The sequence below is a fragment of the Notamacropus eugenii genome, chromosome 6, assembly GCF_028372415.1.
Source record: "Notamacropus eugenii isolate mMacEug1 chromosome 6, mMacEug1.pri_v2, whole genome shotgun sequence".
Lineage (NCBI taxonomy): Eukaryota > Metazoa > Chordata > Mammalia > Diprotodontia > Macropodidae > Notamacropus > Notamacropus eugenii.
This window is the reverse complement of record NC_092877.1, coordinates 156,378,542-156,391,837: the sequence shown is the minus strand read 5'-3', so window position 1 is coordinate 156,391,837 and position 13,296 is coordinate 156,378,542. Positions and strand designations below refer to the sequence as shown.

At 34.6% G+C, this 13,296-nt stretch overlaps 1 protein-coding gene across 1 annotated transcript in view; it reads right to left on the bottom strand.

Moving 5' to 3' along the window:
* Positions 1–13,296, bottom strand: part of GLRB (glycine receptor beta) — a 152,931-nt gene that overhangs the window by 35,365 nt on the left and 104,270 nt on the right. Inside the window, exons 5-7 of the mRNA XM_072621352.1 lie at positions 11,782–12,011; positions 11,610–11,692; positions 4,952–5,092 (exon numbers count right to left, since the gene is read on the bottom strand). Coding sequence (XP_072477453.1) covers positions 4,952–5,092; positions 11,610–11,692; positions 11,782–12,011 — 454 coding nt within the window. The remainder of the gene's footprint in view (positions 1–4,951; positions 5,093–11,609; positions 11,693–11,781; positions 12,012–13,296) is intronic.

Here is a 13,296-nt window from a genome sequence, read left to right as displayed (position 1 = left end):
CTCATTGCTTTTTACCTAAGATGATCTTGATGACATTGGTAATCCATTACTTCTGATCTAAATGTTAGCATTTACTTATGATATCCAAAATTCAACATGAAAGAAAACAAAATATACAATAAAAGACTGTCAAATATATGAAATTTTTAGCTTGTAGTACCAAATGATCATCTCTAAAGTAATAACGTGAATTGAAAGATGGTATTTATTTTTGATAGAAAAAAGTGATGTTCTAAGATGTTAAAAAATAACCCTGTCATAAAAATCGTTTTATTAATTCTTAAAAGTATTCTTTCATTTCCTAGAAAAGATATTATAATATCTAGAAACTATAAAGAATTTCCTTAATTCTTTATAGTTCAGCCATTCAATTTAAATTTAGGATAACCTGTTCAGTGAATGTTTTCATAATCAGATATGGAAGTGTCTGACAAGTTAATTTTTATTAGTTTCAAAGTTTCTTTTTTTATCTAAACATTATCTCAGTACAATTGCTAGACCTATAAACAGAATAATATTTTGAGCATCTTGTGAGAGATCTGAGGGGGAGAAAGCCACAGAATACAAAAGTAAGATAACATAAGGGAGCTCAAAGCTAAAGATTTCAGTACAGCTTAATTATGCTAAAATTGGACTAATATAAAATATAATATAAAAATAAAATATACCATTTTAATTGCAACATGATATGCAACTGGCTGATTTTTTTAAAAAAGTAACAACAGATAGTTGTCAACTTTTCACTCAAGCAACCACATACTGAATTTTTTATGTTTATTCTAAATATTATAGGCAGAGTTAATCACTGTTTGGCATGATGAGTTCGTGCAGACATCCCAATGTCACTGAGTCAGCTCACCTTTTTAGTTATCTGCAATGGATCAACATTACTGTTGTACAGAATTTAGGTTTCTAACGTTCTAATTAACTCATGAAGATATTCAGTATGTTTCTAGATCATATATAATGCTGATATTTTATTTAAATTTAAAAGAGAATCAATTACTAAGATTCATGAAATAATCAAAATGCTTTGCATTCAGTTTATAGTTAGGTGGCTCATTTAGATGTCCTTCAATTACTTGTAATAATAGTTAACATAATATAGTTTCTACTATGTGACATGCACTAAATGCTTTAAAATCACTAAAATATATCATTTGACCTTCTCAAAAACCCAAAAGGTATGTGTTATTATTATAATTCCCATTTTACAGATGAGGAAACTGAAGTTAACAGAGATTAACTGACATGCCTGAGGCCATGCCGAGAGTAAATGTCTGAGGCCTGATTTGAGCTCACATCTTCCAGACTATATCAATATGTACCTCTATTCTTGAAAGACAGCACTCTTGTTATGAGAACATTGACACAAGTGTAAGGTACTTTCATTTCTACAAATGTTGGATATAATTTAATGAATGAGGTCAATTTGTTCTTTTTTTCACATCAGTTTCTCTGTGACATAGGTCAAGCTGTGTTAAAAGGGTATACTGCCTTTGCTGATTTGCAATTCTTATTCTAAAATGTTTTATGTTTGATAAAAGGTACAAACAATGAAGTAATGTAAATAAAAATTGTAATAAGCTTCTCTGATGAAGGCTTCAAAATTCATAAAATTGATCACTTTTTAATTTACAAATTTAGAAATATTTGGAAAATTCAGAAAAATAAGAGCCATTTTTCAATTGATTAATTGTCAAGAGGCAGTATTCAGAAGAAGAAATCAAAACTATTTAAAGATATACGAAAAAATATTCTAAAGTACTATTGATTAAAGAATGGCAAATTAAAATAACTCTGATATAACCATCTTACACATATCAGATGTATATAAGATCCTTCTGGTCTCTGTGAAGGTGCTCAGATTCAATCTAGCTCTGATTCTGTCCAGCTGAGATCCAATCTGTCCCACTTGTCAAGACAAAGTTCATAAATGTGTAGGCTCCTTAAGAGTCTACCCAATATGGAAAATCTTGTATAAACATTTATTTTCTCTAGATAAAAAAATATTTGAGTAAAACTCATTTGGGCAGGACTTGGGGTGTTGGTATTTTGGGGTCTCAACATATGGTTTCCTGATATCAACAGAATTATGTCTAACAGGCTATAAAACTTGCATACACTTTGACCCACCCATACCACTAATAGCTCTATATCTCAAAGAGAACAAAGAAAAATGAATAGGAAATGTATACACAAAAATCTTTGTAGCATCTCTTTTTGTGGTGGCAAAGAATTGGAAATTGAAGGAATAACCATCAGTTGGGAAGTGGCTGAACAAATTGTGGCACATGTTTATTTTTTATGTTTATTTATTTATTTTTAGTTTTCAACATTCATTTCCACAAAATTTTGAGTTTCAAATTTTCTCACAATCTCTCCCCTCCTCCCACCCCAAAATGCCTTGCATTCTGATTACCCCTCCCCCCAATCTGCCCTCCCTTCTAACTCACCCCTCCCTTCCCTTACCCCCATCTTCTCTTTTCTTGTAGGGCAAGATAGATTTTACCCCATTACCTGCATTTTTTATTTCCCAGTTGTATGGAAAAACAATTCTCAACATTAGTTCCTAAAACTTTGAGTTCCAACTTCTCTCCCTTCCTCACCGCCCCCCCCCCCCCCCCCGCCCACCTATCTCCACTGTGAAAGCAAGCAATTCAATACAGGTTATATATGTGTTGTTTTGCAAAAGACTTCCATAATAGTCATGTTGTATAAGACTAACTATATTTCCCTCCATCCTATTCTGCCCCCTATTTATTCTTTTCTTTCTTTTGACCTTGTTCCTCCCGAAAAGTGCTTATTTCTAATTGCTCTCTCCTACCATTTGCCCTCCCTTCTATCATCCTCCCCACCCCACTTATACCCTTCTCCCCTATTTTCCTGTAGTGTAAGATAGATTTTCATATCCAATTGAGTGAGCATGTTATTCCCTCATGTTATTCCAAATGTCATGAGAGTAAGCTTCAGTTTTCCCTTTCATCTCCCTCCTTTTCTCTTCCATTGAAAAAGCTTTTTCTTGTCTCTTTTATGACAGATAATTTGTCCCATTCCATTTCTCCTTTTCTCCTCCCAATATATTCCTCTCTCACCCCTCAGTTTTATTTTTTTAGGTATCATGTCTTCTTATTCAACTCCACCTGTGCTCTGTGTGTGTGTGTATGTATATATATATATATATATATATATATATATATATATATATATATATATATATATATATATATATATATATATATACACATATCTATCTATGTATACATACACATATCTATCTCTCTATATAGACATATCTATATATGTGTGTGTGTGTGTGTGTGTGTGTGTGTGTGTGTGTAAAATCCCTCCAAATACTGAGAAAAGTTTCAAGAGTTACAAATATTATCTTGCCACGTAGGAATGTAAACAGCTCAACTTTAGAAAGTCCGTTATGATTTCTCTTTCCTGTTTACAGTTTCATGGTTCTCTTGATTCTTGTGTTTGAAAGTCAAATTTTCTATTCAGCTCTGATCTTTCCATCAAGAAAGCCCTCTATTTCATTGAATGATAATTTTTTTCCCCTAAAGTATTATACTCAATTTTCCTGGGTAGGTGATTCTTGGCTTTAATCCTAGTTCTTTGACTTCATATTGCAAGCTCTTTGATCCCTTAATGTAGAAGCTGCTAGATCTTGTGTTATCCTGATTGTATTTCCATAATACTCCAATTATTTCTTTCTAGCTGCTTGCAAAATTTTCTCCTTGACCTTGAAACTCTGGAACTTGGCTACAATACTACTAGGAGTTTCTCTTTTCAGGTCTCTTTCTTGGGGGTTCTTTCAATATTTATTTTTCCTTCTGGTTCTAGAATATCAGGGCAGTTTTCCTTGATGGCACACATTTATGATTGGGTACTATTGTGCTATGCAAAATTATGAAGGGGATGTTTTCAGAAAATCATGGGAAGAAAGAGCAGAGTCAGAAGATCATTTTATACAGTAACAACAGTATTGTTAATCATGCTGAATGATGAAAGACTTAGATAATTTAATGAATACAATGATCCAAGACAATTTCAAAGAAACCACGATGAAAAATGCTATCCACCTCTAGAGAGAACTGATGAACCCTAAGTAAAAATTGAAGTAATAGTTTTCTCACTTTATTTTTCTTGCTTTTATTTCTGGTGAAATGACAAACATGGAAATATTTGCCATGATTTTACATGCATAGTTAATATATTATTTGCCTTTTCAGTAGTTGGAGGAGGGGTAGGAGGGATGGAGAGAATTTGGAATTCAACATTTCTAAATGTTAAAAATAATATTTTTAAAAGAAAAAAATACAATATAATGCTTTCTGATCCTTACAGGCAGGGACTTCTCTTTTGCCTTTTTTAATCTCCAGCACTTTGCACAGTGCCAACACTTTTCTAATAAATGTTTATTGATTGATTGAGTCTTTGATCAGGATAAAGTTTTGAGAGCCTTTTCATTTTTTAAAATGAAGCATACTTCACCCATCACCCTGAAACTGGCAAAATAAGTAATTGCTTGAATTTTATGGGTTAGGACAATCTCAGTAGCAGCCTCATTTCCAATAATGTTTGGCTACCCAGTGAGGTCTTGCTAGAAATGGTATTTTTTGTATTCACAGGACAAAGTAATTTACTCAGGGTGGGGTAATCTACATTTTCAGCATATAAAATTTAAAGAGTTCTACCAAAGCTTTCAGATCCAAATAAATGTTTACAAGAAAGGTTAAAATCAATAGTGCAACTGTCATGTCATTAAATAATAAAGATACTTTAACAAATATGAAGTTTTTTCCTTTCAAAGTCAGAATGCCAGCTTACAGCTATTTCAAATTTAATTTTGAATAATTTTATTTCACACTTAGTCATTTATTGATATTACAATCAAAGTCTGATACACATTCTCTCTTTTTTTTTAATACTAAGGATTACTTACCAGTGCCTTTATAGTATTTGGTGCAGTTACCATATTCAATATCTTCCTTTTTAATATCAAACTGTGGCAAAGCTATTTTCTCTAACTGGACAGGATCACCAGACTGCCAAATAAATCGCAAATCATCTGTTGTATAACCAACTTTATGAAAAACAGAAGCAAACAAAAAAAACCAGTTTGAATCTAAATATATGTATGAATATCATGCACAAAGTAACCTTAATATTTTTCCCTCTGTATTATTTTAAATTTCAACATGATAAATGTTATAAAATAATATCATTAAACTTTTTCTGTTACAATTGGCTCTTTAAAACATATATACATATGTCGCCCTAACTGATGGTATTCTGGAAAGGGTCCATTACACAAAATGATACGATATGTTTTCAGGGTCTAGCTCTATCACTAGCTACAACTCCTTCATCAAGTCACATATAACCTCTCTAGATCTCATTTTGCTCTCCTTTAGAGGTGTAAGTTGGCAGAGGATATACTAAATAATTTCTACAGAGCTTTGCTAGATCTAACTTCTTTGATGCGATTGTATAACTCTAGAACCATAACTGTGTCATAATGTCTGTTAAAGTAATCATAGAATCTGGGTCTTTTTTAAACCCTACATAATTATTGTAATGCAGCATTTTCATTGTCTCCTGATCAACACTATTTTTACAGGGAATTTAGGCAAGACTCTTACCAGTTAATATCAATATTAGATAAAAGAGGCGTCATAAAATGTCAGTGTATAAAGCATGCAGAAAGGAAGAATACCCAGCTAATTTAAACTATTACATTTCTAGGACTTATTATATCTGCTGCAATAGCCTTTTCTACCCATGTGCTGTGGTTCAAGCTTCAGAGACAAACAAATTCACGTATCTCTTTTGTATTTAAAGATGACTATTGACTGTTATCACCAATTGCATGAGTATGACTCTCTGAAGGTGAGATGCCCTACATAAGAATTATTTGAAGTTTCAAAGACATTAGAAAGTAAACTTAGCAATTTTTTATAGTTTTGTTACTTAAGGGAGAGATGAAAACCTCACTTTAGAAAAAAGAATGAACACACAAGTATTTTTCCAAAGGTATGATTCCAGCTTTATAAAAATGGCAATATTTCAATGTCATCAAGAGTGTTCATAAGAGAATTCTCAAAAGAAAAAATGGGACATACTAAGTAAAATTTCATAGATGGTTCATGTAACCAATGACTCTAGGAAACATCATCTTCCACTAAATTTCAAAGTTTCCATCCCTAAGTTTCAAAGAATTGTTTATAGGACCTAATATCTAAATATCTTTCCCATCTAAAATTTAGAACTGTCTCAGAAAATACAGGGGAAGGATGGACAGATAGAATGATAGGCCAGAGTTTGCACAGCTCAGTTGTGCCAGAAAGTTATACTTATACTAAATAGAGGTTACAAAGTGTATGAATACATACTAAGTCATTAAAATGATGTATGAACTCCTTCGGGCAGATAATATTTTTGATATGGTTTCAATTTATGACCACAATGGTTGGGCATGTACTTCTCCTGATACTAAACTGCCTCTAAATATCTAACCTTGACCCGATGAAACTAGATATGACCTAGATTTGCTGCATTTAGTTAGTTCTCCATCAGCTGAGAGCTGGATTTCATGCCCTTTACATCTGTCACACTGTTCCCTTATTTTGTGTTTTTAATTCTATTTTTTGAAGTATTGTTGGGATTGGAAGCTCAATTCCGATAGAGATCGCCTAATATAATCAGAGCTTGATACAGCTGTCTCAAGAAACTCACATACTACTCCAGCTATGAGACATTTTGTGACTTTTCCAAGACAACCCCCGCAAGGAAAGTAATACCCAGGCTGGATATAAAGACACATGGGCCATGGTAAAGGATATGGCCTCAGGGAAATGGAAAGGTCCGTTTAAGATACTAATATGGGGTCGAGGGTATGTTTGTGTCTCCACAGGAAAAGGGAATGCATGGATTCCCATTAGAAGGATCCGTAGGTGGGAACCGATGTCGGAGATGGCGGAGACGCAGGAGGCGGAGACCCTGGAGAGCCCGGAGACCCCGGAGAAGGATCATGCACCACCTGAGTCTGCTGCTGACAGCTTTAACTTTACTGCCCAGAGAGAAAGCAGCCCTCGTCACAACCGCAGACACTGCCGCTGACAGCCTTCAATCTAGGCATCCTTTTTTCGCCAGCTGAATGAGGACTTTGATATCACAGACTCAGACACTTGGGGGGGGGAGGAGGTGACCAATTTTCCACCTGTATTAGTTGATTGCACTTCCCCTGTTGTAACTCAGCCATTTAGTTTCATCTTTGTTTTATTTGATGCCTCCCTTTGTCAGTTGTGCTAGCTGCAGATTTCTGTGTGAATGAAGTCTTGTTGTAGGGTACTCATATGCTAAAGGCCTTCCTAATCCACTCAGCCTCCAGCCACTGTTTGCTCTAGAGCCAGGTGCGCTCCGCGCATAACAGAGAAGGGGAGATGTTGGGATTGGAAGCTCAATTCCGTGTGGACAGTCTCGGGCGGGTAAAGGTGGGAGCTTCTAAATCTTAGAGCTCTCACGAGACCCTCCAAGGAAACGACAGGGAATCGAGGTGAACCGAGCTATCTTGAGTAATTCCACCTCTTCCCGTGAGAAATGTGATGGGAGAGAGATCTCCCCGCCCTCGAGATTGTCCCGGATCTGGGCACACCTAGTTACCTAACAGCACGATATTCAGATGCAAACTATGCGGCTGAAGGTTAAGTAGGATTGAGGAAGCCTGAAAGCTCTCTTAGCACGTGAGGAGCCAAGAGGACAGTAGGCTCCGCTTCTCTTCTCTCTCCCCTCCCCCTCTCTCCCCGCTTGTACTTCTACTTCCAATCCCTTAAGACCTTAGCCTCCTTAGGAAATCTCCCCCTCTTCCTCCTAAGGAAGACCCCCCTGCACTTGTAACCGAGACCCTGAAATAAAGCTCAACCCTTGTTCGACTCTGGAACGTCCTTTCTCTCATATGAGCATCCGGTTTTGGCCAACCGAAGACCTCGGAGGTGAGGTAAGAAGACTCGGGTAGCCCACACAGGCCTCTAGGCCTGGCAAAGTATGACTCAAAACAATCTCATGAAAGTTGTCACTCCTAACAAGCACTTTTTAACAACCACTAGGCATACTGAAGTGACTGGTGATGTAAGGAAGTTAAATATTCTAAGGATCATTCAAGTCAAAGATGAAATAGAATCTTTTGTACAAAAACCAAAGAAAAGTATGATCAAAATTTTAAAAAACCCCAGCACCAAACACTGGCAAATATTTGCCACAAAAGAGTCAAATGAATCTTCAAAAAACAAGCAAAGACCTTCAGAGGGATTTAACAATAAGGTAGATTGTTATAGATTCCTCTCTAGTACAGCAAAGGCTGCCTAATGTTCAAAGAAAAAAGAGAAGACTGGTATTTAAAATACACATGAAGATATATGCAAACACACACTATAACAAGAATAGTAAAACAAAAGTATTGCTAGTCATTATTATGAAAATAATTGTCACAGGCAAGATAATATAAAATATGTAGGTCTGAAGATTTTATAGTGGCAATTTTCAAAGCTGAAACTAACTTTTTTATTTAAAATTATAATCAAACTCTTGCAAGCATTCCAGATGAGCCTATAAGATCTAGATATGCTTCTTAGTAAAACATTCCTCTTCCCTCCCGCCTGCATCAAATTTTGGTGAATAGGTGGCATATGGATCTCATCCACAATGAGAGAATGATTAAATTGAAGAAATGTATTTACATATGAAGAACAGAATTATTCCAGAATTATACAAATTCCTAAATAGACATGAGACATTACAAAAAAAGTCCTTACATTGTATTATATGGCATGATGGGTTAAGAAATTTATCTAAGAGATGGAGATTAACAGTTTCCAAAGGCCTGAGAAGGGACTATGCAAAGAAAACAAGTAGGAGAAATAAGGAGGGTCCAGTTCCTCCCACATGCTGTCCAACAACTATCAAAGAAAAAACTGGACCACATAATCATTGGGAAATTGAAGGAGAAACTACAATGAGTCATCTTTCTAACTCAAGATAACAAAATAGACAGTCAAATAAGATCATGAGGTTGGGGAAAATATCTATTGTGTTATGAAGATCTTAAAAGAAGTCACAAAAAAAAGAAGAGAGAAAAAGATACACAGGGAGAAAAGCTAGATGTTCACTAATTGAATTAAAAAATTAGGTGAGAGAAAAAGGCTTGGTAACTCATCTTATTTAAAACTCATTAAAAATTTGGATGCTGTCATCAAGGCTATATTTGGGAAAATTAACTATCAAAGATACACTTTACATATGATGTGATAAAATATGATTTTAAAAATAAAAAAATTGTAAAAAAATATGAATTCTATATCAAATTGCAGAAAACAAGTGACTGTTGTAATGTAAAGATAGATTACATATTAAAAGTTTGTCAGGGGTGTATAAAGTTTTCTATACATTAACATTTTACATTGTCCCAGTTAATTTGCAAACTGCTGTAATAATAGTCACCCATGGAGCTTCGGGCTCTGAACTTAAGATTTGTTCTAGGCAAAAAATTTTCATCAGGGAAATCTCCTACAAAAACAAAAATTTACAACTCAAATGTAACTTACCGTCTTAGATAGTAAATTTTTAACAAAAGCAATACAGAATAGGTTACATTTGATTTTCAATATTTCCATACTCATTGATACTCAGTAAATTCAACTTCCCTACCTTTCAAAATAACATGTAAAGAACTCTTTTCATTTGACAGAAGCCTAAGTGAAAAAGCCCCAGTCTCCTAGAAGAAATGTATTCAAGAAAAGCAGAAAGACAAGACAACCAGCATCCTATCCAGTTATCACTCTCCTTAGGGCTCCAGAAGTTCCTGTTTCACTGGCCAGCACTTGGTCTGTCTTCATTTCTCTTCCATCTCCATATAGATAAGCATAAAAACTAATGAATAACTACAGTAATGCTTTTCTCATGCCAAGTAGCATAGATCAAGTGGAGAATCATCAAGTTCTAAAAAAGAGTTATGCTTCATTATGGCACATAATTAGTGTCTTCTCTTCATACATACAGCAAAAAAAATATCATTGAAATTACATGTCTGAGTTCAAATACTATCTGTGAGGTCACTGTCACCAATGAACTTATAGAAGACAGATCTGGGGAAAAGATTCAAATGAAATTGCTTCGAGGACATGAATACGATAAATACTTGTTACACAGTTTGCTCCCTGAAATGCAAGGCCGTAGATGTCAATCAATCATCTGGTTCAAGTATTGAAATACTCACTAATTGAGAAACCCAAAGTTAAGCCCAACTCTATAGGGATAGCTATCACAATACAACCCAAACAACCCAATAAATGGGTATATTCTGAATATTTTGTTTAATGACAGCATGATTTCAGAATTTTAAAGCACAGATGGCGAAGATATGCAAAGCTGACATAAGGTAAGGATCCTGTATAATCTTAGAACATACAATATAAAGACTCTGTTGTTCATCTCTCAAACATACAGATTACTCAAGGCTACCCTTGGGTCCATCTGGGAATAGGATCAAACACTCAATCTGTAGTCTTGGAAACATATGCAGATATTTTCCTTTTATAGCAGGGTGAACTTTTCTAAAGTTAGAAAAAAATCATTGCTCAATTTTAAGTTCCATTTCAGCACATTACAAAGAAAAATTTAATAATCACTGAACACACAGTCTGTAACATATCTTGTCTGCCCAAGATATGCATGATATTGAACAGAATGCTTTATACACTGCAGAAAAAAAATCGTTAACCATTCATGTATTCCTGGAAATGATGCAGTGACTTGTAGTACTTTCTGTTTGATTGAAATATTTAGTGACTTCAAAGACATGTATCATTCATAAATAACATAGAACTAATGAATGGAATTAATTCTATTTTGTTGGAGGTGTTTTCACATTACAATTTCCTAATTGTATCCAACATCATGGCTATTCCAAATTCAAATTATTTTCATCTTGTGTTTGATAATTAAAGAATGGGGAAAGGGAAAGATCTATAATTTAATTTGGTGTAGGGAACTCCCAGGTGAGGAAATTCCTTCAACCAGCACAGATCAGCAGCTTCTTTGAACTTACATATTTAGGGGGTTGCCAGGACAGTACCTAGAGGTTAAAAGACTTGTCTAGGGTAAGACAGTCAACACGTGTCAGAGATGGTACTTGAACTCTGACTTTCCTGGCTTCAAGGTCGTCTCTCAATCCACTATGCCAGGCTACCTCTTCAGTTAAAGAATAAAAATATTAATTAATAATCCTTCTGAGATTACATAAATTGTTTTTCTTTCTTCTCTACAATGACAATTTAATACTTAGAAATTAGCTTAACACCTGTTTCTACAACAGTGGTATAAAAGTATATAACAGGATAATAAAACTGTCTATGCATTAATAAATGAGTATATGTTGATGAGTGAAATAGAATGAATGTGTCCTAAACAAAAGAAAATGAATGAAGGGTTAGTAATTAATAACATTCATTTTTATAATTATTCTCTACAATGTTGAGGATATATACAACTATTTGTTTTAGGCATGTTTAAATGAATTCAAATCATGCATAACATTGTGTACATACAGCTTTCCAATTGCATCTTGCAACGTTGTGTATCCATAGGAAATAAGGTCAAATCCAAAGGGCAGGAGAGAGTAATAGATAATCTGAAAATATAAATACAGTACTTAGATGATATTCACCATATCTCTCAATTTAACCACTGATTTTAAAAGAAAATAATAAGGAACTGTACCTCATACTAACTAAGACATCTCCATCCCGAAAAATAAAAAGGAGGATATTTTCCTGTGTGACATCATGAAAATTAGCACTCTTTTCATTGGCAAAAAATAGGTCAGGTTTCCATAGACACTTGAACATGGTGGGATCCACTGTCAGTGCATCTGAGCCCCTAAAATCATTAGGAAGCTTCAGCCGAGGATCATTCCACTTCTGCCTCAGGAAGATGTTAACCCTATAGTCCTACCCATGAAAAAAAGAAAAGAAATATCATGTCTTTCTAATAAAAGAAAATGTTAAAAATCTGAAAGGAAGTTCAGCAGTTTCCAAGAAATATCTTCAACTTATTGAATTAAACTAAAACATTCCTAAATTTTGCTTTCTAAACAATAAGTAAACAAATTACTAATAATCCTGACAAATATCAAAGATTTAATGTTCTTTTATGCTACTGGAATTCATATGAATTAGCTAGATTCCATGGGGGAGGAAGGGAAATTCTAAGAGGCAGATGTAAAGAAACTTTTTTTATAGAAATCTACTTGAAGTGATATAATATTTCAGTTGCACACACCTTACAGTTTTCCAAATGAAATGCTCAGAAGGGCTTACATCATCAGTTGACAACCAAGCTATGAAATATGTACAGTTAGGGGTGTAGTGCCTGGGTCAGATAAATTAAGATTCATGTACTCTAAGAAATCCTCCTTGTCTTTACAGTACCACTAAAGAGAAGTGGAAACGAAGCAGTTATACTCTAATCACAGGCAGAAAGAGGATTTTTAAGACTATAGCAACACTTAAGTCATCTCCTGGTTTTTGCTAATAATACATTAGAAGAGACTCAACAAAATTCAAACATGAGAGGTCAACTAATTCTGTCCATATTAAATAAAGTCTTTCCTACAACAAATGGTCATCTACCCATTGCTTGGAGACTTCCCATGCACTACCTCCTGAGGCTGCAAGTCCCACTAGAGGAATGCAGTCATTAAAAATTTATGTTTCCTTCTACAAAGTTAACTTTTTACACTAAGCAACTTCTACTTATGCTCCTAGTTCTATCTCCTGGAATAAAGGGTCTCTGGGATTCATAAACTTTTTAATAAAATATTTTGATAACTGTTATGCCATTTTAGTAGTGTCTCCATGACCCCATTTGGAGTTTTCTTGCCAAAGATATTAGAATGCTTTGCCATTCTCTTCTCCAGCTCATTTTACAAATGAGGATACTGGGGCAAAAAGTGTTAAGTGACTTGCCCAGAGTTGTACAGCTATGATATGTCTTCAGCTGAGTTTGAACTTGGGAAGAGGAATCCTCCTGACTCTCAGACCATGCTATATCCACAGCAACATCTAGCTGCCCATTTTGGGAGCTATTTTAATATAATTAATTTCTTTTGTATTTTATTGTGAGAAGGTTCTCACAGGCTTTAGCTGATTGCCAAAAAAGGTACGACATGCATACACAAAATCAATAAGATCCTTTGTCTTAGACCAAGAACAATAAGTCTTATCCTTATAAGAC